This window comes from Symsagittifera roscoffensis, chromosome 2, assembly GCF_963678635.1.
Source record: "Symsagittifera roscoffensis chromosome 2, txSymRosc1.1, whole genome shotgun sequence".
Lineage (NCBI taxonomy): Eukaryota > Metazoa > Xenacoelomorpha > Acoela > Convolutidae > Symsagittifera > Symsagittifera roscoffensis.
Genome location: NC_087063.1, coordinates 65,706,955 through 65,731,596, shown reverse-complemented (window position 1 = coordinate 65,731,596; position 24,642 = coordinate 65,706,955). Strand labels below are relative to the sequence as shown.

The following is a 24,642-nucleotide window of genomic DNA, read 5'->3' as shown; positions in this document are numbered from 1 at the left end:
CCGAGGTCTTCCTTTATTTGTTCCCGGATTGCCCGAACTTTCCTATTAAGTAGCTCAAGGCAACCACTCAACCAAAATCACAATCAAAAAAAAAAAATCTTGTTCGGGTACTTCTAATACACCCAATATAGAATCCAAAGTTGATCACGAATTTCCGGGTCAGAATGGGTTCTTATGACCCTGATAAGCACGCCTAATATCCTAATATGATCCTAATTAAATGGATATTTTCCGTTTCCCAAATTGCCACAGAAGGTTTACTCAAGTCTCTTACAAGGAGGGTCGCTAGAAGGTTTAAGACACTCCGGAGGGTTACCTCGGAGGGTACCTCAATCACTCAAGTTACTTAGGAGGGTATCTTAATCACCCAAGTTACTTCGGAGGGTCCCCCTAAATTTACTAAGGAGGGTCAATAAGATGCTTAATACGCTCCGGAGGGTCACTTCGGAGGGTACCTCCAAAATTTTCAAATTTTCTGTTCTCACTTGGAAGGTTCTCCTACTAGCTTCAAAAAGCGTCAAAATAAGCTAGGAGTTCTAGGGGGAGCTGTTTCAACTTCTTAGGGTGATCTCGTGGAAATTTTCCACTAAGGAGGGTTGCTAAAGGGCTTAGCTGACTCCGGAGGGTCACTTCGGAGGGTTCCCCCAAAATCAAGAAAAAGGGTTAAATCACCGCAGTAAAGCCTCTGAAAGCGGTCTACCTGACTTAAAACTAGGTTGGCTGACACGGTCAACCTTCCCAGTTGAATAAAAAGATGTTTTGATAAAATTTTCTGCCGCTCGGAGGGTTGCCCGTTACTTGGACCCTCCGAACCAACAAATTCTAAAAAATTTTTCTTTTCCGAAATAATCAACCCAAAAACGGTTGCGATTCGGAAAAGTGGTCAAAAACGTCGACTTATGGTACCAAAATTATCCCGATCGGATAACTAGTCTTTGAGAAATCGCCAAAAACGCGTTCGTCAAAATGGCCTTTTTCACCACCTGTATAGGATCTGAAAGACTTTTTTCGCAATTCCGGTCGAAAGTGCCTAAAAATACTTGAAATGAGCGTAGTAGCCCTGTACGGCACTGGAATAATGCAAAAAACCGGACCAAAATTGGTTTAGAAACAAAAATTTGGCCAAAAACTATCAAATTTGGACCCTCCGATTCCTTCCTTTTCCAAACCTTAAGTCGTTAGCTCTATCCACGGAGCTACTCGGAGGGTTACCCAAAAATTTCTCTAGTAACCGAGCACGTTATGCTAGCACGCTCCTAACGCAAAAATTTTATTGCTCTAACTCTAAAAACTCAAAAACTCGATCCCCAAAACAGATTGACAAAATACAGAAAATTATCTAAATTTTGGTCGAAAAATTCTCGTTTTTCTAACTTCCACTGAATCTTTGCTCACGCGGTTTCTTTAATAAAGGGGATCGAACTACGTGGCTACTCTCTATATAAAAGCTTTTTGCCTATCGGAAAAGCTCGGATATCCGAAAATTTGGGGGTCTACAGTTTGGTCGAAAATTGGTAATTTTCGACAAAAAATGGGTGTTTCTTGGGTCGAAATAGGAGATAAGTAATATATAGTAAGGACAATAATCTATAAATAGTCGTTAATAAATAGTACTATACCCTCCTTTGCACCAAAATATTCGAATTAAGACCCTTAACTCGGAAATTTGTAATCGATGGAGGGTACAATCGGACCGCGCCAATCGTGCCCCCCACCACTTAAGTTTTAAGGAAATAGTACCCGAACGATACTAAAATTGCTTCAACGATACCCAACAGTCGTTGCGGATGTTGTCCTTGATGTCCCTGTTGAGTGTGGAACACGTTGATCAGCCTGCCACTCTACCCTCCGGTCACCGGCAAAATCACCATTAACGTGCTTAAACACTCAAATTACACTCGAGGGAGGGTACCCAACCCTTCACCAAAACACACAATCTCTCTATCAGAAACGATATAAATCAATCTGAAACAACAACAAATAGGAAGGTCAGATCACATCTCGTCCGGAAATAACATATAAACTGTCACTTTATGTTTTTTACTGTTTTTGGTCTTTTTTGGATTTTTTTTTACTGTTTTTTGTACTTTTTTGTTTTTAAATAAATTTATTTTTGGCTTTTTCTTGGTTATACACTATTTTTGTTTGGTTTTACGCTTTCTCTTTAATTGTTTCTGGTCCTGGGACCTCAGGACAAGCGGGCTCTAGATTTCCCACCTATCCCTCCGGCCCCCGGAATTTTCGGTGTTAACTAAGTTAAAAAGCTAAATTGCACTAGACGGAGGGTACGCACCTTCCCCCTAGTACAATAACGGTCATTAAGGCCTCTAACTCGGGCATACGCCCGGAGCGGAGGGTACGTCGCTGAAACGCTTGCTGATCATGATGGTTTCATGCCTTTAACAGGCCCACCCAGGAGCGCCATAAAAACGTCTATGTAACATTCGCCCAAATATCACACAGCGACGGAGCGTAGAAAAAGTACCTATCAACGACTGGCAGGCGTCAGTTACCTTAATTCTACTCGTTTTTCACCGTCTCGACCTTGCCAGTTGATTTTCTGGTCTGTTTAGGGCAAAGTAAAAAGTTACCAATTTTAGGCCATCAGTCAAACGACTTTTGATCAGCTTTCGTTTGCATGCGAACACAACCACATAGCTGAGTCTCGGATCCTCAGACTACGTGATTGTCATTAAAAACACGGCTCGAACAACCTATTTTTATATGTTTTTGTGTGACAGTTTTATATTAAATCCATTGGAGATGGATTGACCCTTTCCTTTTTCTATCTACTCATGCTCTGAAATATTAAATAATAACGGTGTTTATTAAGATCCAGGACATTACAGCAGCTGTTATAGTTAGTTTACCCAGTCCCTTCACATATAACAGTCTCTGGGGGACCAAGCCTCCGCTCCCGTGATTTTCTTGAGATAACACTCTTATCTCCTATATTTCGTGTCCCGGGAGGGTTCCGTGGTATTTCTCTTCCCCCCACTGAAGCCTCCGTCTCCACAAATATCTGTCACTAAGGTCCTTATCGTGTGTTATTGCCACGATAAGAGGCTCCGTGTTTTTCTGTCTCTGATACAACCGTTCTTCACAATTTCTATCGTTGTTCTGATTTTCGTCTTTTTTATTCAAAATGGCCGTCTTTTTTCTATTTCTCAGAAATGTTCTTCTTCCGATCGAAATTTTAAAAATAAAAATTCTAGAACATTCTGACCCTCCGTCGCAACACTTTTCTGTTCATAAGGCCTTTAGTCACTTTTATTTCTGTCGCGGGAAGGTTATGCTGTGTCATCTGGCAGAATGGCACAGTGCATAAAACTTCTTATGATTTTTACATCCCCTTAAGGTACTTCAAGTAGATTTAAAACGGTTAACTCATCGAAAACGCGTGGCCCTTCTTCCTAACGAGTACCCACACTACTTCATGAAGCATTTTGAAGACAATCGATAATCTTTTCAGATAACCACTGGAGCGTCGTTTATGATGCTAACTGATGGCGTAAACTCGAAAAAGGAAGAGCTCAATTTGTTGTCTCCAGTTGAAGTCGGCCAGGATGCTCTTGACCTACAATCACAACAGTATCAGTCCACAACTTGGTAAATCAATTTTTCTTCTTTGTTCAAAGAAAGGCTCGAAATTGGAACCGGATTTTCTGGTTTTGACTGATCAGATGAATTGTATTCAAAAAATTTTGTTTTTTTTTTGCCTTGACGAACGAGCTCGTTAGAGTCTCATCCAGTCGATCCCGTAGATCAATTTTAAATTGAAGCGTTGGACAGTTAAACCCGCGCTGTTGATTTGTGAAAAATTTGGATTACGAACTGCTATGTTGCTTTTAATCTATGGCTATTGCAACCCGGATGAACTGTTTTTTTTTAATGGGTGAAATTTTCGTAGTTCACGTGGCGTTTTATTAAGGGCAGTGTAGATTTTAAGTGTCTCCTAACAACATGAGTGGTTAGATTCAACTCTTTCGATCAAGAAGTATTATTTCTTATTGCAGTAAAAGTTTGTTTTGATACATCCTGATTAATGCAATAATTTTGGGAGCCGATTAACTGTTTGCTATGACAAGAAAATGGTAGCTGAAAGATCAATGCATTCAATTTTGAATACAGCTTTGAGTTTCACGCTTTCATAAGTTTTTCACAAAAGGCTTATTGTCTTACTTTGTGGAACTTCAAAATCAGAGTTATATAGAGAGTTGGCCAAGAATAGTAGCAATTTGATTACACTTGTAATAAAAAGTATTAATAAGATTACTTTGTAAGCATAGCAAGTGGCAGCTACTTGTTTTTAAAGGTAAGGTACATGTTTTGACGACAAAGTTTTGGGGTTTAAATGTGGGCGTGTACTTTTTGCAAACTGAAAATTTTCCGCTTAAAAAATAATTTATCGAACTATCGATTGCCTGTTTAATTTTTTTCATCTTATTTGCCACAATGTGGACTTTACTTATGGGAGTCCGTCCTTAAATTGCCTTCCAATGGTACCGAAAATTAAAATGCAAGAAGTTTCGCTAATTTTTATTTGAGATTTGAAAAAAGGCTTTCTAGTTTGTCTTTTTTCTTTTGATTCATAGATGTTGATTGAAAAACATTCAGTATATCTCTTGAAAAACAAAACGATTGTGCTTTGTTTAGGCTGCACAAAATGTGTCAGTTTTGCCACATTGTTGAACGCCCGATCAGTGAAAAAGTAAAACGGTATTGCGAAAAGGATGATCGCCCTTGGTCACCTAAACCCGGATATCTGTAAGGTTATAGAAACGTCGTTGAACACTTATATCAGCGACTTGTCCATGAATATCGATGGATGATACAGCCTCTATCAAAATTACAGAAACTATCGAGACAAACTCAAAGTATAGTCGGAGGTGGTGTTTGCATTTTTGTAAGGAAGCATATACAAGCTGAATTGCTTTATAGTTTTCCAAAAGTGGACCCAACTATCGCAGAGTCACTTTGGTTAAAAACTAAATTCATGGACAAGATCATCCTTGCTGGCTGTTTATAGTACCCAATAGACTCAAAGACCGATGAGCTTCTAGCAAATTTTTTTTAAATTTCAAACCGGTGAGAAACTGCTCTGAGATCATCCAATGATCCCTATTCTTATTGCCGATGTTTTCAACGAAAATTTATTGAAAAATTTTCAGACTTAGAACTACTACAAAACGGTCCGTACGAGTGATCCAACACGCTGAACAAAAAAAGACTCTGTACGAAAAACCAGAAGTGATCAGCACGCATGGCAACCGACCATCCTGCAGTTTCCTTTAACTAGAACTGCTGCTAAATAAAAGGGAGTATAAATCGTACAGATTAATAAGTTTTCAGAACAGACTCAACCTTGGCATCACGTTAGATAATATAAGTTACGGAAGTCATTGAAGAACAGAGTCTGGACTCGTCTGTAGATAACCTCCAAAGACTTCATCCAATTGCTGAATAAAATATGCCCTCTCAAAACAGGTTTAGGTCAGCAATAGAGACCCAACATTCATCTGCCAAAAAAGTATACAGCTAAGAAAAAGGGCCGAAATGTAAATCGCAAACAGAGATCCGTTGCGAAATTAAAGCAAATCTGACAAAAGTTGAAAAGGATCTGTCAAGTGGTGGAAAAAAGTGAACATGATGTGAAAAGCGTAAACAATAGTTGCGAAAACTACTCATGATGCAAACCACCTAAATATATTCTTCACCTCAAAACCGACTACCACATCAAGCCAGCTTTAGCAGACATCACTTGGGCTGATTTAACTCAAGTTGCCATCGAGCAAATGTTCAATGAACTGGAAAGGATAACAGAAACTGTAATAGGCCTTGATGGCATACAGTGCTGGGTCTAGACAGAAAATTTCCACCTCTTGCTGAACCTTTGGCGAAAATCATGAACCAGTTTCTCTTTATGCGTCTGATACGAAAAAGTTATAAACTGTCAAAATTAATTCCTATATCATAATTCAGAAATCCAAAAACTGCAAGCGACTACGGGCCAATCTCAATTACAACAATTTTAACAAGGGTCTTTGAACGAGGATTGAAAAATTACCTCAGAAAAAGCTACCACAGATGGCTAACTTGAAATCAGCATGGGCTCAGATACGAAAGCTCAAAAATAATGGCGGTTGTCGCTCATCAAAATCATATTGACAATTACAAGGGAAAAAATGGTTAAGTGAGATAACTATCTGTTGTCTTGCGCAATGCTCTTTGTAGGGTCAAACATAACATATGCATACAAAAAGTTGTGCTAAATGAACCCACTATAAACCCATATGTAATCAAATGGAATGCAGTTTTCTATCTGAAAAACAAGTTTTTACAATCTAACATCAAATCAGCAGCAACAAAGTTAACAGGAAAACCCCAGGGATCGGTCTTGGGTCCCATGTTGTTCAACATCGCAATCTATAATCTAGGTACACCAGATCCCGAAATTCAGAGAACCAAGTTCGCAATTGACAGCAACATAATCAAACCTGGTACTGAAGAAGGCAATAGTTGGAACCAAGAAGAAGAAGAAGTTCTTTCTCCAAAATTATGTTGAAACTACAATCATCAATTTATTTTCAACTAGTTACAAACAATTGATATCAAACCATTCAACTCAGTACATGAAATTGGAAAGGGAAGACGAAAGGCGCATTCAAGTGTAGTGTGACGCAGAAAAGGTGAACATCTGTTTCATTTCTGAGAATCAAATTTTATGCTTCTTTCCTGTGTTTCAGCCTGATTCAGCCGAAAGAGAGTCCATTAGCTGAACAAATTACTTCAGCTCCATTGGCAGAGAAACAGCAGCCAGCAGAAGGACGCCAACAATGGGACAACAAGTTTCAATACATGTTGGCCTGCGTTGCTTTCGCTGTTGGACTGGGAAACGTTTGGAGATTCCCATACTTGTGTCAGAAAAATGGAGGAGGTTATTTCTTTGTGCTTTATCGCTTACATATTTTGTTTTTTGAATTTTTTTTAGAAAAGTGTTTCAATTTGTTACCGCTTGTATGTTCACTCCCGCTCGCAATTTTTTGCGTAATAATTTTTGATTTTTTTGTGTGAATGCACGTAGTGAAAATACATATAGATCATGATGATTGTTTCAGGAAAAATCTTATTAAAATTTGTTCGTTCAAATAAGATTTTTCGCGGCTTGATTTTCTAAAAAATTTCAGCTCATTTCCTTTGTTAAGCGGAAAACAAACTTCACAATCGAACAGAAAAAGTGTAAAGGTCACGAGAAATGTGATCGAATTGTAGGTTCTAAATTGGATTTATATTTTAAGATTTCTCAGCGGAATAAAAAAAATGCCTATTGATCCAGTTTTCTCAAATTGGGCAATTTTATCAAAAAAGTGTCAATCATAAATTGTTCTCAAAGTTCAATGAGCCATATTTTTTTTCTGTGAAAATGTTGATTTTTTTTAAAATAAAAAAACGCGTCAATATTTTTTGTAATCTAGCGTTCATTGGCTGTTTTCCAACTGTCTCTTGGCGATGGTTTGTTTTTGGCAGTAAAAGATGAATGCAAATTTCAATGCCAAGAAAAATTTAATTTGAGTCTTCATAAATTGAAACTGCGCTTTATACGCGCTTCTGAACACATGAATTAGTTGCATGGGTTCCCGGTTTCAACCAATGGATACAGTAAAAATATTTATTTATTTCAGGAGCCTTTTTGATACCGTATACATTGATGCTGATCTTCGAGGGCATTCCGTTGTTCATCATTGAACTCTCGGTTGGACAGCGACTGCGAAAAGGACCCTTACAAGTGTGGTGGGAAATCAGCCCTTATTTGGCAGGTCTCGGCATCGCCTCTTGTATCGTGTCCTTCCTCTGTGCCGTGTACTACAACACTGTAGTGTCTTGGTGTATTCTTTACTTCTTTCGCAGCTTCTCCTACCCGTCGCCTTGGTCAACGTGTGATGAAAATATCAAAGAGTGTCAGGCAAGTATACACGCAAAAATACGACAACTCAAACAAAAAAAAACAAGTTTTTTTTTTAAGCAAAAGTTGAACAATTAAGTTGCGTACTTAATATTGAAACAAGCAAATCAAAATCTATATGACTCATACTTCGTTTCAATTGCCTTTCTTACGAGGAGTAGCATTAGGACTTTGAATGCCTGTCGACGATTTTTGGTTCATGATTAGGTCTCTTCGCCTACTTCCTTCTACTGGTACAGAGAGACCCTCAATATTGCAGACAGTTTGGAGGAGCCTTTCTCCTATGAGTGGAAAGTTGGCCTGGCTCTAGTCGTCACATGGACCATAGTCCTCCTCGCCACCATCAAGGGCATCAAGAGCTCAGGAAAAGTTAGTTTTTCCACCCATTATCTTGCTATATACTCATTTCTGACTCCTTTTTAAAGCCATATAATCTCCTTCATTGGCCTTTGTTGTTGACTTAGATTTTTGTTGACTGTATTTGAGATAGGAATCGAGAGTATTTTTATAATGTAATTTCAAACGATAGTGTACCAATAACACTTTCAAGACGAAGCACTTGAAAATTCTATTCCTTGTATTCTATTTCTCCTTCAATTTGGACGTAGTGGCGCGCGCAAGAGTTTTTGGCGGTTGTTATGGATTTTGGAAACTTAAGTCTATCTCTTTTGGTTCAGGCATTTCGGTTTTTTGAGCTCCGTCGAAGCTGAAAAGCGGCCATTTTATTCAAAGCATTTTAAAAAAATTGCCGTGCGTTTTTTTTACTTGCTTTCCTCATGAAAATTTTTGTGGATTGGCTTCAAAGGTGCCTTGAGAAAAATTTTTGATTGATCGGCCAAAAATCGATGTCGTTAATAGCACTCGCTCGAAGAATTCCGCAATCAAAATTTTCCCAATCTTACCACCTTGTTGGCACTAATTCGAAGTGGTGGTAACTCTTTTGATTTCAGGTCATTTACTTCACGGCCTTATTTCCTTACGTGGTGTTGACGATCTTCCTCATACGGGCTCTCCTCCTCCCTAATATGTCAGACGGACTTGTGCACCTCTTCAAACCAGATGTAAGTGGCGTTGATTTAGAAAACTAAAATTTAATATTTAATCATCTGCATGCATTAAATGACATGCATACGAGCTGGTCAGTAGCTTAGAAGACTAGATGCAATTTTTGATCAGGGGTATGCGTGACATGAAGCATCGGCCAGAGCTCATTGACGGTCTCAAACTAGCCTCGACCTTACATAAACCTTATTTTGATGCTGCAACCAGTGATTTTACAAGGATTGTTATGAATAGCAAATATGTCTTGATTATGTTAATAAGTCCGTGGAAAAATTCAAATTGGGGTATCTGGACCTCGAGTCAGTAACTCCTAGATTGAAAATCGAAGGAGCTAGCGATTACATTTTCTACGAATGCTCAAAACTTCCGTATTACCCTTTTGTTACTTCTGTATTATCTCAAAACTTCCGTATCTCTGATCTTAGTTTGAACTGTTTTGTTTTTTTGATCAATTTACTGGGCCACATTTTGAACAAACTAAACTTCAAAAAATCTGAAATGTTTCAACTTTTTCAATAGTTTTTGAAAAAAACCTCTTAGATTAGAAGATAAAATTGTTTCAATAATGGTTTCAGGAAGTTAAACAAAGTTAAAATTAAAGAACTGTTTCAGGAAAAATATAAAAGAAAAAAGATCGATTTATGTAAATAGAAGCCAATTACTTCTGCAAACAAGAGTTATGTTATTGTTCCGACTTTCGATACCAAATTAACGGAATATTTGTGCTCGGGTGGGTTTTTTTTTCTTCGGACAAATTTCGACTTTTTAACTAGCCATTTTTGACGAGATTTTTTATATAATTCAAAAGGTATTGTTGTCCTGAGCTTAAATTTGAAAAGATATTTTACCGTTGATCATTTTTTGTAAAGTTATGGGGGTTTAAAAGATCGCCATTTGGGACAATTAACGCGTGATATATTTCGAGCTATTAACGTGTAAGCGGAGATTTGATCCGTCTGAGGAATCGTCCCAAATTTCAGTTTACCCCACGTTGTGCGGCTTTCGAAAGTTTGAGTAGATAGATGTTTGACCAATTTGTTTTCATTGTCTCAAATATTAAATGCACAAAACTGAGATGACAAATTATAGTTATCTCCTCTTCTCAAGTGGCTATTCCTTAAATTCGGTAGAAAAAAATTAAGGCCCCAGACCAGTACATTATTAAACTTTTTGACTTTTCTCAAAAACTACCCTGCCGAATCGGAGATAGTGTTTAACCGAAAGAAAAAAATCAGTTGTGCGAATTTTACTTGCGCAAGCAGGTATGCCCTGCTTTTTTCAAAGAAAGTAACCAATTTTTGAACAATGAAAAATTGTTTTTTTTTCTTCAAAAACTGAACTCTTGATTCTGAGGTTGATAGTTCATTCAAACTAACATGATGCCTAGATTTTCCCTGTGTAATCTTTTTACCCCTACTTTTTAGTAGAAAAGCCGCTGTAATTTTCGGGAAAGTCCATTTAAAAAAAAAATTTTTTTACCGTTTTGTTTTTAGAGATTTTATCATTTTCTCGATAACTACTGCCTAAATCTGATATTAAGAGTTAAGTCTAAAAATCAGGGCGCCGAAGTCTTCCCTGTGTAAGAGTCTATGCCCATGCTTTAGTATAGAAAAGTTAATGAATTTAGGAAAAATCTAATTTTTGAATTTTGGATCATTTTTTTGGATTTTTTTTCGAAAACTACCCAGCTAATTCTGAGATAAAGACTTCAAGTGAAAGACCGAGAAAAAATTTTTCTCCTTCAAATAAGCGGCTAATCCTCTATCTAAGTAGAGAAATCACTAGGGTTTTGCGTAAAGTCCATTGTTTTGAAAATTGATCATTTCCGTATCAGTACAGGATGTGATTGAAAATATAAAAGCAGGTGGATCCAGCATTAGCTGGACCATTAGTTTGCTTCCAAGTGAACGTGGCGCAGATGCGAGGACGTGAGAATCCTCATCAACAGGTCGGAGATTCAAATCTGGAACATTTTCTTAGGTAGAGTTTTTGCTGCGTATCCTTGGCAATTTGATAGAAACTGTAGATGCTTTATTCGTGGCTAGTGTTAAAAAAATGGCAAGCGCTTGTGGAGCAGACGTGAGAACGTGATAATCCCAGTCTCAATTTTTTTTCTCATGGTGCTTTTGTAATCTTTTCTCTATTTCACTTTGTTTTGCCTGTTTAGAGCCCCTTTTTTGCGTTTTCCTCGCTTGTGTTTACGAAGCGCAGCTTCGCCTCTGTGTAACATAATCTCAACTGATTTTTTGGGCAAAATTCACGGGTTCTGTGTCACAAGGAGATCTTAAGATTGTCGCTTTGTTAGTTTTAGTGGAGAAACAGCCATTTGCAGTGTTTTTTTTTTGTTCAGTCGTTGCCAACTAGCTTTGGTTAACTTGGCGACATTAGATAGAATTGGCATGTGATTTGATGAGCCCATTAAGCCCCAGGGAATCAACAACCCAGATTAAATGGAGCCTAAATGATGGAATATAGATAGTCTCATTTTCAAAAGACTTTCACTATTTTTTTAAAACTTTTTTCTACCATAATTTAGTAGTTGTGTTATTAGTATGGCGCTGTTCAGTTTGCTTCCCAATTTTAGCACTGGATTGCTTCGGACGGATACGTAGTGTAATACAATAATTTAGACGTCTGAATTGGTATTCCGTTTTGCGTCATAGCACACAGCTATGGGCTAAAAACAACTGAGAAAAAGGAACAGCGACAGTACCAACAAGGCATAAATGATTAGCTTAGAGATGTACCGGTCAGTTTATCGATGGGGCAAAGCGACGAAAATGAAAAAGGCGAGTTAGCAAAAAAAGGAATCAGATTTTCATTTATGAATGATCTGTTAAAAAATGATCAGATAGGTTTATTGTTTGACAACATATTCTGTAAAATCGGTTGTGAAAGTAATGATACTACTCGTTGAATATAATGCGGCTAGCTTATGACTTCTATTCTGATTGACGCCATATGGAGGTAATATCGGTTGAAAACGGTCGATTAGTTAGTTGGTTGGTGCCTGTGTTTAGCCTTCGGTGCTTTTCCTGCGTTCTTCAGATGGAAGTGGAGGCAAGGATAAAGGCCGAGTGGTAGATAGTTATCTATATATCGACATGCCAGCAGCCAGTTAAATTTACAGTTCGAAAAACATGTTGACATGCGCAGTTTCTCCATTTAATGAGTAATTCAAGCGAATCTATATGTGAGCATAATTAAGAGGAGCTTGCATGTCGACATCGGTAAAAAAAATGTGTAATTTTTTGCAGTGACGCAATCAAAATTAGCTGGTCCTTAAGGTGGTTTTCCAAGTACCTATAGAGAGAATACAATATAAACAGTATATAGTGCGTGAGCTTTGAATGCTTTGCGCACCTTCATTTTGCGTCAACTAGAAGTAGAAATTCGGTTGAGCTTTCCATTTTGTGTCCCCATGCGCGAAGAGGAAATTAATTATGCAAATCAGAGAGACCTCTCACTGATGCTTATTCACTTGCAGGGTCCCAAGAGCGCGTGACCATCTCCTCGTGTAATTTGAGATATGAGACCAAAGTAAATTTTATCTCATTTCCTTAAGATTGCTCTAAAAGTTTAGAGACACTTTTTGATGTTTGCTGAGTAATTGCTGTCAGCAAATTTGTTGAAAAGAAAAACTGAATTATCTTTTTGTCGTGATAAAAGATTACAAAAGAAAAAATGTAATTTACATCATCGTTATAATAAAAAAAGAGAAGCCGTTTGCTGCGCCGAATGTTCAAATCACAGTTATAAAATAAATGTAGGAAAAAATTTTAACAACTGATTTTTAATTTTTTTTGGACAATTTTCTGGTAGCAAAAATGACTGACTTCAAATAAAGCTCCAAAGAAGGAAAATGCAGCTTTGACAGTTCTAAGTTTTTGAAGACGATTTATCCACTAAGAAAGGCGCAGCATAAGAGCTGTATAGCTCATCACAAAGAACCGCTGCTGCGCCGCTGTTACAAATAACATGCTACTTTCGAGCTATTTTTCTGATCTGAGCAATGCTGCCTCACCTGCAACGAACAAGCATGGAACATCCGACCTTTCGATTGAGAGGTGGGACGCAATCTTTTGACCACCGCTCCCCTCAGTCGAATAAATTTTTCCAAGTAATGTACGACCAATTATGAAAGCGAAAACTAGTTGAAAGGGAACTCCCGAGGTTAACTCTTTTAAAGTTAGTTAGTAATATTCACCATTTTTATATATTTACCCTTGTGATTAGCGTAGTGTATTAGTACGAACCTTTTGTTTTTTCTAACGTAACTTTCAAATAAAAATGTTCATTTTAAATAAGTGTTCCAATTAAGTGTTCACTTATATGGAAATTTCACTGTAGCATTGAAAATTGCAAAGTATTCGTTTTCTGCTTTATTTGTGGCTAATGTTTGTGATGTATTAAGCGTTCGTCGCGTCATAATCTCTAGGTCTCAGTTGGTCGTAGATCGAATCCGAGACGTAGCCGAATTTTTACTAATTCGAGGCTCATTTTTACTTTATTCTTTTTGCACTTTATAGAGATGCTTTTTGTCGTGTTCTCGCTAGTGTTTGCGATGCGAAGCTTCGCTTCTGTGTTACGCTTGCGATTGGCAAGTGTAATCAAACCGGAATATAGACTTTTTTGTCGGGTTAACAACTTGTTCAACAGAATCTTTTGGTATCTTGGGTCAAAATGAATTCAAATTTCTAGGCGTCGCCAGCACATTTAGTCTGGCGGTAACTAATACGCCTGGGACAGCAGAGGTATTTTCTGCATATGCAGTTTTCCTTGTAGTTAACTGTTATGTTTACATCTACCGCTGCAGTTTGTAATTCTACCTTGACTTCATATATTTTCCTTTTTTTGGGGTTTTTTCGCTTGATTTTTTTTCGGCCTAGATTATTTCGGCTTATATTTTATCGGCTTACTAGCCTAATTTTAGGTAGTTTCGAGGGAACCATACTTTGTGTGCTTTTCTCCTGATCGCTGAAAACTTTAATCTCAGAATAGAATTTATAATTATTCGTGACAATAAATTTATTTTTTTATCAATAATTGTTTTCCATATTTCATTAAACGCTGTTGAATGTGTTTCGAGGGAAGCATAGTTTGTATGCTTTTTTTCCCAGATCGCGCAAAAAGTTAAAGTCTCAGAATAGAATTGATAGTGCGAAGGTTTTCATGACAACAATTTTAGTTTCGCTCTATACTTGTTTTTGATTTCTACGTAAACGCCGTCGAATGTGTTTTTGGGCGTGTTTTCCGCAAATAGAACAACATTCCAGACAACATTTAAAGATTTTTAGTTGTCTTTTCTAGGAAAATTTTCTCCCTTTTCATTGAAATTAGCTGCCTTCCTTTCCTGTCTGCTTGCTTGCTGTGCTTTTTTACGTGGTATCACAAGTGAAACACGGAATTTTGCGATGCTATTTTTATGCGGTATCGCAATTTTTATCAAATGGTACTTTCAGGTGGTATTTTATGCAATGCTATTTTGTCTGGTTTTGCAAGTTTGATGGGGCACGCAACTTAATTTCCCGAACCTGTTTTGTCTGATCTTCGCCTTATCAGCTGAAAAGAATCAAATTGCTTTCCTTTCACAAATAAATACCTCTTATATAGGTCTTGGTGATTTTTTATTTTTTCAGGAACAAGTCTCAATATGCTCTGTTTCATGCGTTTTCATGCATTTATGAATGGACTCAGGTATATAGTTTTTTTGTGAGTTTAATTCAATTTCATTTGTTAAAATGTAGGAAAAGTGGGTTGTCAAAGTTCGAAGACTTTTAAAGACAAATAGGTTTTCCTTTGAAATTCGAAAGTTGAGGTTTTTCACAAAATAAGTCCTAACTTTTTTCTTGCGTTCATTTACTTTTTCCAATTGTTTATTGGCCATTTTTCTTTTTGAAGCGTGTTGGATAATAGAGTGTTACTTTTGAAAATTTGCGAGATTATTTTTTTCGAAGAAGTAATTTTTCATAATCAGTTTTTTCTTTTTAGCGTTGTGCTTTATTGCGAATTTTCTTTTTTTTTCTAACCCAACTCGCTGATAAAAGTGCTCAGTTGTTGGCATTTTTGCTGCATATCCATTTCATAGGGGGTGTACCGGCTTGCATGTGTGCCGCTTAGCATGCCCAAGTAAAATAATTACTTACTTTGATGCGGCTTGCATCAGTTCGAGTTTTAGATGCAAATGTATTGTCATTGCGCTTATAGCCGCATGGTAAGCGACACGAGTGCTTGTAGCTCATTTCCTGTTTCATAGCATCAGAAATTTGATGGTATCTGCTTTATTAGTGGCCCGTGTTTGTCTATTATCAAATGAAAATGAGATTCCTGTGAGGACGTGAGACTCTTAATTGGTAGTCTTATAATTATGTTAGCTGCTTTATACCGTTTTCTCACTTTTGTTTTAGCATCTGTATTTGAGTTCTTGCAGCCGTGTGTAACTTTTCTCAACCTTAATAATTAACGTCGGAGATCAACGGCTTAAGGGTTGCTTATTGCACTTGCGAAGCCGTGTTTTAGTACGAACCTTCTTTTTTTTCCAAACTAAGTCGCAAATATTGGTGCCAATTTTGGGGCAACTTTACAGCTTTTTGATAGCATAATTTTGACATTCGAATAATAATAAGTTAACACAGTTGATGCATTTTTAATTCATTAAATGAACCGAAAAAAAATGATTTGTTTCAAACAACATAAAAACTCGATTTCAGAAATTTTCTAACTCAATATATCTCGCATTTTTTGAAATGCATAATTTCTTCATAAGGTGGCTTTATGTTTTCCGATTTGTTACATGCAAAGTTAGTGTGGATGCTTTCAGTTTGTTGTATTCCAAATTATTATTCGCAAAATTGTTCCGTTTTGTATTTGGTGCTACTTTTGCTGCATCGAATTGGCAATTTATTAGCATATGTAGCTTCGTTATTGGTGGCTAGTTTTTGGGGATTTTAAGCTTCCGTGGCTGAGTAGTTAGTGCGTGAGACTCAAATTTGCTTGGTAGCATCTTCGAATCCGACACGTAGCCGAGTTTTTGCTAATTCGAGGCGTATTTCGACTTTTTCTATTTTCATTTGATAGAGCTGCTTTTTGGTCGCGTTCTCGCAAGTGTTTCCGAAACGCAGCTTCGCCTCTGTGAAAAAATATAGATAAAAAGTTATGTAAACAGTTTCTTTCAGTTATCGCACCTGCTAAATGCGCGTGTGTGGCTAGACGCTGCTACCCAGATATTCTTCAGTCTGTCTCTGGCATTCGGAGGTCTGATTGCGATGAGCAGCTACATGCCAGAGAACAACAACTGCTACCAGGATGCAATTGTGGTTTCTCTCATTAACTGCTTCACCTCAATCTACGCTGCCATTGTCATTTTTGCCGTGATTGGTGCGTTTAGCTTCCACTTTCAAAATGCTGACCCATGTCTATCTATTTAGTGTGCGAATATCCAGCATTCTAGTTATAATGACCAGACCAAATCTTGTGAGAGTTTGTTTAAAAAACACATAAGGAAAAGTTGGTGCTCTATAGCGAGAATCTTAGTAGTTTAATTTTATCTGCGAATTCAATTATGTGCATTGTGTTCTACTTGAAATTTTCAAGTCTGCTGTAAAAAGTTTTTTTTTGTTTTTTTTTTCACGGATGTAGTAAAAACCGTCCCTTACGCCTCTCCACCTGCGGCATCTAGTGACGAGTATGTTCCACTGCCTATCAAGAGCTAATCCAACGAGTAGTATAATCGACATTGTAACATATTCCTTCTCTTAGAATAGGTGGGGTTGTAAAATTGATCCAAAGTCATATTTTTATGCCAGTAAATGTCGACCCCCTGAGCCTTATGCTATATCAGTTACGACGAAACAATCTCACTGAAAAATGATATATTCAGGGCGGATTTAGGGGGGGGGGAGTGGACGCCCCCCCCCCCCCCCCTCAGGGATTCGACCCCCTGCCGACCCAAAGGGTCCCCCCGTTGATACTTTTTCAGAAATCCCTTTTTGGCCGACCGACCCTAAAATTTTTCTAAAGGCGCCGTTGGCGCCAATATATACTAACTTTGAGGGGGAGCGCGCGCCAAAAAAACGCTATTTTTTTGTCAAAATTTTTCAAAAAGTGCCCAAAAACTGCTTTTTTTGACTGTTTTTTCAAAAATTTGCCTGCGGCGCAGAAAACTTTGCCAGTATAGGGGCAAAACAGTGCTTTGGGAGAGCTCGAAAAATCAATTCGGTCGACCTAAAAAAAAAAAGGTCGTCAAAATTTTTTGAAAATCCGCACCCCCCCCCCCCCCCCCCCCTCGAGAAAATCCTAGATCCGCCCCCTGGATATATTGTCGCGTTTAGAGCATCAATTTTCAATTTCTGTTCGAGGAAGGATTCCGTTTAATTTTTGCAACCTGTGAAATTTTTATATCAGCATCCTTCAATGTGCACAAAGTATTTTTTGGCATGAGTTAGTTGATGTAGTTTGACTCGTTTTAGTTTGTAAAAGCAGCTGCATTTTAGTTAGTCCTTCGAAAGCTTTCGTTCGACGAGGATCAGAAGACCAAAAGGTAGGAGCACTAACTGTTTGTCCTCTCCTGTCGTAACCTCATCTGTACTCTATGTTGGTTCATAGATCATCTGTATTTCTAACAACTGGGAATCCACATAACTTATATAATTGAAACAAAAATTTGACCTAGTTGCTTTACGGACCCATAAAACCACTCAGGTTTAATTCAGTTTCGCATCGATTTTGGTGTGCATTTTAGTACAGCGTTGTTTCAACAAAATAGATTAAGTGGTTGTTATTTCCTACTAAGCAAATTTTTTAATGAAACTATTAAAAGTAGGGATACCCGTCGTAACCGTTCATTGTGCAAGTTGCTCAGAAAGTTCCTACCACATTCATAAAAGAAGTTTATACGCGGGGTGACGAGAGGAAAGACAAAAGCTTAGACCTTCTGTAAATTCATTATAATCGCCTACGGTTGTCTTCAAAAAATGAAAATCAAAACTAAAACTGAAAGAAAAATTTTCGAAAACTTTTTCTAATTTTTGGCCTATTTGGCCCACCGCAACCGGCTATTGTTGCATCCTGTTTTATTATAAACGAAGCCAAAAATAGTGGACTAATTTATTTGGCGCTATATTTTTAACTGTTGACAGCAGCTTTGTTAATGCGATTAGAAAGCGGCATAAACTCAGACTGAGACTGCAGTGTGATGCAGTAATTTCGAATCCCGTTATTCTACAAATGTGCTTGTGATTCTTAATATTATACTAGAATCTAAAATCGTGTACATATATCTGTCTTTCCGAATGGGAGGGGTTTATCGCCTGCCTTCATGACTTTCCACCGCTTTCATCGAAGTACTTAATTTGTCAGAAAGATGCAATTTGTATGATCAATCAAATGGATATCTTTTTCAGGGTTCAAAGCCAACCAGGATCTGGACAACTGCATTGCATCAAATGTGGCATCCAACTCTACTGATCATTGTCGATTGGAGGACTTCCTCGCAAAGGCAATTAATTATTTGTTTATCTTAAAAGAGTACAGACAATAAAACAGTACTTCTCTGCAGAGACCAAAGAAAAACGGTATTTTTCAACTATAATTAAAATTCGATCTCTAGTTTATAAGCTTACCTACTCGGATTTTGTAAAACTATCTTTTCTTTTTTTTTGCTTAAATGGATTATGCTTATGCTCAATCGACTATATTTTGCGTCGTTTAAAATCCAAAAATAGAGTTTCATATAGCTCAAAAATTAGCTCAAAATGTTCTCTGACATCATTTCGTTTTCGGCTCAACTGGCGTTAACCTAGTATTGTCGGCTTAATTGCCGCTTTGTAAGTTATTTTGAATGCTTAACGGCAGTGATTGTGTTAGCTGCCAATGTTTCGAAATTCCACTTCGCTTCTAGGTTAAGGCTAATAAGGGCCACTGTCAATGATTATAAAACACGCAAAAACTTCTCTGAAGCATTAGTTTAGGCATGCTTTTTGCAAATTGGCCTGCTGTTCAGGAAATGGTTTAACATAAATGGTCTTAATAGTGTTTGAGGAGAGCTCAGAAAATGAAATCAATTTGGTCGATCTAATCTAAAAGGAGAAAAACCCCCTCTCTCTCCTTAAGTGAGAGTCATAAAATCAACAACCCCCCCCCCCCCCCCAGATAATCCTAAGATGGGCGCCTGCTTTAAAAAAGAATTAAAAGGGTGCTTGTTGGGAAAAGTTGGCCGCGAGAATAGAAGAAAGTGCTCTACCCTTTAACACAACTGATATCGGCGTATATGAATATTATGCTAGAAGAAGTCGTACGGATAGTCATAATCCCGTGTGTGTCTTGTACAGGGTGTGAGTGGGACTGGACTGACGTTCATCACCTTCACAGAGGCCATAGACCACTTTGGGTTCTTCTCACCCCTCTTCGCTGTCCTCTTCTTCCTCATGCTCATGTCCCTCGGCTTCGGTTCCCTCTTCGGAACTGTCCAAGGAGTGATCACTTCACTGCATGATGCGAAGTTCCTCCGAAACATGCCTAACGAGCTTATCACTGGTTAGATTCCAGTCTGGTTTTAAGCTGAAATTTAGATTTCGGCAAATTACAAATAAAGCTGAAGTCTTTGGAAACCAGCATGAAACGGGAAAATCTGAAATTTTTGGCTTTAATAGTTTTTTTTTAATTTTCGGCTTTAACGCTCACCGTTTTTTCCATTATTTTAATTGCAGTTTTTTTTGGTAAATTGTACAAAATTTTATTGGAAATTGGGTTTTGTATAACTTATCCAATATAAATACGTTTTCGAAGGTTTCCTGATTTTCTTAAATTTTTCAAAATACATTTTTTGTCAGTTTTGTCATTTGCTAGTTTGTGGCCGTTGTTCGTATATATTTTGAATTTATAGCGTGCGAGGAGATTAAAAACTATATTTTCATTGTGAAAACACAAAAATCTGCAATTTCGATTTTTAAATTTGATAATCATTTTTTTTTCTAAAAAATTTTTGTGACTGTTACGCATGAAAAGTTTCAAATATGGCGCCGCTTCAGATTTTTTAAGGTTCAAGATTCGATGAAAGTAGTTGAGACTTTTTTTAATAGGCCGTGATGTTGTAAATAGTCAAATTTTAGTTCATTTGTTTGGGTCCTGTGGTTGAAAAGTGTCAGTGAAGGAAGTGAAGACCCTTATTTTGGTAGTTTTTTTTTCAGAAAAACTTGCTGACGCTGATTTTTTTGAGTTGTGACTTTGGATTAAGAGTAATGAACTTAGTTTAGTGAGTACTCTTACTTATGTTTTGGTGATTTTTTCGTGTTTTTTTTCAGGAAAAACTTATTCTACATTTTTCGAGGGTTGACTTTTGTTTTTTTTCTTTCACTTCATTTCCTTTGTTAAAAGGAAGGCAAAACCCACCATTGAACAGCAAAAATGTGAAGTTCACAAAAAACACTATTGACTTCTTATTTCGAAAATGGAACTTAATTATCAGATTACCCTGCGAGATAAATTATTTAGGTGTTCATTCAGTTTTTTTTCAAATTGGGTTTCAACATATATTGTTCTTGAAAATCAAAGAGCTGTAAAGCTATATATTTTTTCTTTGAATTTGAAATTTTGGTTTTGCGTTTTCTGATTGATTTACCAGTTTATCTGAGTGTAGGTTTTGGAAATATTTTAAGAGTCAATGATTATAGTGAAGGCCGTACTATAGGTCGTGATGATTATGTTTTACTTTTTCTGGATTGTAGTGAAATTTGCATTCACTCAAATTTGATTTTTCGCGGCTTTGAACGTCCCAGCTTTTTCGCGGCTTCGAATGTCCCAGCTGAATTCGAAAAATTTCGAAGAGTTTTAATTTGGTGTTTTTCTTCAGCAGTTGAAAATTGTTGCAAAAAAGTTAGTTTTTTTTTGATTTCCTATAGTTTGTTGACAGTTCCAACTTTACAATGGCTTTTTTGTTGTTGTTGTTGTTGTATTTTTTGTCATTATTGTTGTTGTTGCTTTAGGAGTAGATGTCCAAACGAACTTTGGTTTAAACCCAGTACTCCACAATCTAATCTAAGATTATTGAGATTGGATTATGCTTTCGTCTATACTCTGCATTATTTTTCAGAACGGGTCGAGTGATAAATTATGTGAAACCTCTTCCAGTCGTGATTCCAACGACAAAAAAGTATCTGTCGAGAAAAACCGGTTTGAAGTTTTTGTTTTTTAAACTCATTTCGAGTAGCATTTGTTATATGAAGTCGGTTATTTTCAGTAGGAAAATTTTTAGTTTTAGCAAAAGATAATTAGTTTTTGAATATTCGTGTAGCGCTTCCCTGGCAAAGTAGTGTCTGAAACATAGAAAACAAAATGTACGAGCAGACGGTTCCATTTATTTTGTTTGTACGAGCAAAAATAAAACTAATTGAACCTTTTTTTTAAACTGTAGATCCGTCACTATTAAGAAACATTAATAATGTTTAGTGGTGTTATGTGTGTCGAGTTTGGTCTTGGCTCAATTGTTCGCCCTATCTTCTGGAGATTATCTTCTCCAAATATTTGACACGTGGGTTGGCACTGTGCCTCTTCTGGTGGTCGCTTTCTTCGAAGTGATTGCCATTTCATACTTCTACGGAGTCCGCAGGTACTATTGCCACAATGTAAAACTTAAAAAATCCAGGCACTTCAATTTACAGAAAAAAAGGCTGATTAGTTTTCGAGTTTTTGATTTTCAGCGATTGAAAAATTAATCAATCATCTTTAGGTATTTTAACATGCCTGAAATTAAATATCGAAAATTCGCGGATGCTTAGTGCTTTTTATGTAAATCTTGTGAGTAGAATAAGTCCTTCAAGGCTTCAATATATAGTTATGTCTAGGTTCTCAGAGGACATCTATCTGATGTGTGGGGAGAAGCCGAATATTCTGTTCATGCTGTGCTGGAAGTACATCTCGCCCTGTGTCATGACTGTCATTCTGCTGGGTTTCGTGTTCAATGTGTCCATGGATGGAGTCACCTACTTCAGATACGACAAGAACATCGTGAGTATTGGTGGGATTTAAATCAGTAACTTAGGGTTGGTCATACTTCAGATATAAATGTAAAAGTGTCTATTACGACTATCTCTCTTAATGCAACACTTTACGTCCGCAATTTTCTCGAAACAAAAAACTTACGCCTCGGTAATTTTTTTAAATGAAAATGGAAAGTATTTTGTATGAACCGATAAAAAATCTATCTATTATCTATCTTATCTATTGCTCTATGGAAGCCATATTTACACGATTTGTATACAGGTCAATGATTAACAAGCGTCAGGGACAATGTTTAAGCGAAAATCATGAATTTTGTAGAAGTTTTTTCAATCTAAAATCTAGATCTTTATTTAGGTCAAATATCTCGGTTGAGGCCAAATATCTCTATTTAGATCTTTATTAAGGCCAAATATCTAGACAGATTCTTGAAATTTTGAGAAATGTTCTGAAGAGACGATGAATATAGTTCCGACTATTATAATGGTTGCGATTGTTTTTATTTTTTCGATTTTTTCTGGAAGTCTTTAAAATTTGTTCTGGCTCTATTTTACTTTTTCGCGGTTTGACTTTTGATTATTCTTCAAGTTCAGTTCATTTCCTTTGTTAAAAGGAAGGTAAACTCAACTGCCGAATAGCAAAAATGTGATCAACTTATAGTTTCGAAAGTGAAATTTAGTTTTCAGATTTCTCAGCGAATTAAAAAATTAATCTATCAATCCTGTTTTTTTTTCAAGTTCAGTTAATTTTAGCAAAACAGTGTCAAGCGTAGATTGTTTTTAAAATTCAAAGGGATTTAAGGCCATCTCTTTTTTTCTTTGAATTCGAAAGTTGAGATTTTTTCAAAAAACCAGCTTTTTTGTTTGAATGTTGGCTGTGTTCAATTTCAAGATTCGAAAGACTAACGGCAACTTTCGAATTGACGAACCTGTAATGGGGTTGTGGCAGAATGCTCTCAGGGATTGCGATTGCAAATTTTGCCTCCAAATATGTCACGCAAATCATTTTTGCTTTCGAGATGTGACGTTTTCAATGATTTTTTTGAAAAAGTATAAAATTTGAAATTAGCAACGGTATAGTGTGGTGCTGTCAGGGTGCTTCCAGCGGTTGTAAATTTTGCCTCCAAATATGTCTTCAAATCTTTTTAGCTTCCGAGATTTTCAAAAAATTAAAATTTGAAACGCTTTTCAAAATTTGAAGATTTCAACCCCGTAAGTGGGTGCTGTCGTGATATTCTCAGGGGTTGTAAATCTTGCCTCCAAAATCTTTCTGCTCAAGCCCTTTTAGTTTCCAAAATATGATGTTTTTTTAATGATTTTTGAAATTATTTTCATCAAAGTTAGGTTGAAAAACGTTGCCAAAATTGAAGTTAGCTACTCTAAGCTGGATTCTGTCAGGTTAATTTTAGGGGTTGCAAGTCTTGCGTCGAAACGAAATGTCTGCTCAAATCCTTTTAGCTTCCAAGATTTGACGTTTTTTGGTTTTTTCTCTAAAAATTTCAAATGAAAAACCAAATTAAGTTTGAAATTAGCAACCTTCTGGCGGGATGCTATTAGGCTACCTTCAGGAATTTTGCCTCCAAATACCACTGCTCTGATCCATATAGTTTTCTAGATATGACGTTTTTATGAAGTGTTTTTTTTTAAATTAAATTAGATTTAAAAAACTTAACAAAATTCGGTATTAGAAACCCTTTGGTGGGGTTCTTCAGGGTTTTCTCAGTGGTTGCGAAATCGGCTTCCAAATATGGTTGATCAACACTATTAAGTTTTCTAGATATGACGTTTTTTGATTGTTTCGTTTAAAAAACTAATTTAGGTTTAAAAAACTTCACGAATTAAAACTTAGCAACTCTATGATGGGAAGCTGTCAGGGTACTTTAAGGGATTGCAAATCTTGTCACGAAACATGTATGCTTAAATCCGTGCAGATTCCGAGATATGATTTTTTAAAGTTTATATTCAAAATGCATAGATTGAAGGTAGTTATAAAGATTGAAGTAGATCGAAAATTTTAAAAAGCGTATGATTTTTTAAAGTTTATATTCAAAATGCATAGATTGAAGGTAGTTATAAAGATTGGAGTAGATCGAAAATTTTAAAAAGCGTAGTGTTTTTATAATTTCCCTCAAGCCGATTTTGCAACAATTGGTTTTTTGGCGATACTTTCCGGGTTCTCTCAGGGGTTGTGAAGTCGGCCTCGAAATGTGGCTGCTCAAAATTTTTTATCTTCCAAGATATGACGTTTTATATGATTTTTTGGAAACATTCCCAAAAGATATAGATGAAAAAAACTTAACGAAGTTTTAAATTAGCAACCCTATTGTTGGGTACTTCAGGGTTCGTCCATGTTTTGCTCAATTGGCCTGCAATAATTGCTGATCAAAACTTTTCAGCTTTCCAGATCTGACGTTTTTTTTTCATTTTTGGAAAAAGTTAAGGTTTAAAAAACTTGAAATTAACAACCCGTACGGGGTCGGGGTGTTGTCAGGCTTCTTCCAGGGGCTATGAAGTTAGCATCGAAATATGAATAGCCAAAGGCTTTTTGTTTGCGAGATCTGACAATTCCACTTAATGTTTAATAAACTTACAAAATTTAGATTTCGAAAATGTATCAAATTTGAC

At 36.7% G+C, this 24,642-nt stretch overlaps 2 protein-coding genes across 2 annotated transcripts in view; one reads left to right on the top strand and one right to left on the bottom strand.

The window, feature by feature from the left end:
• LOC134840177 (uncharacterized) overlaps window positions 1-24,642 on the bottom strand; it is a 136,085-nt gene that overhangs the window by 107,235 nt on the left and 4,208 nt on the right. The window lies entirely within an intron of this gene.
• The window catches only part of LOC134840167 (sodium-dependent neutral amino acid transporter B(0)AT3-like), a 337,316-nt gene that overhangs the window by 310,603 nt on the left and 2,071 nt on the right, over window positions 1-24,642 (top strand). The window contains exons 2-11 of the mRNA XM_063855876.1: window positions 3,471-3,609; window positions 6,747-6,937; window positions 7,683-7,963; window positions 8,171-8,332; window positions 8,914-9,024; window positions 16,201-16,402; window positions 18,427-18,521; window positions 19,354-19,558; window positions 21,470-21,629; window positions 21,865-22,027. Coding sequence (XP_063711946.1) covers window positions 3,494-3,609; window positions 6,747-6,937; window positions 7,683-7,963; window positions 8,171-8,332; window positions 8,914-9,024; window positions 16,201-16,402; window positions 18,427-18,521; window positions 19,354-19,558; window positions 21,470-21,629; window positions 21,865-22,027 — 1,686 coding nt within the window. The 5' untranslated portion in view covers window positions 3,471-3,493. The remainder of the gene's footprint in view (window positions 1-3,470; window positions 3,610-6,746; window positions 6,938-7,682; window positions 7,964-8,170; window positions 8,333-8,913; window positions 9,025-16,200; window positions 16,403-18,426; window positions 18,522-19,353; window positions 19,559-21,469; window positions 21,630-21,864; window positions 22,028-24,642) is intronic.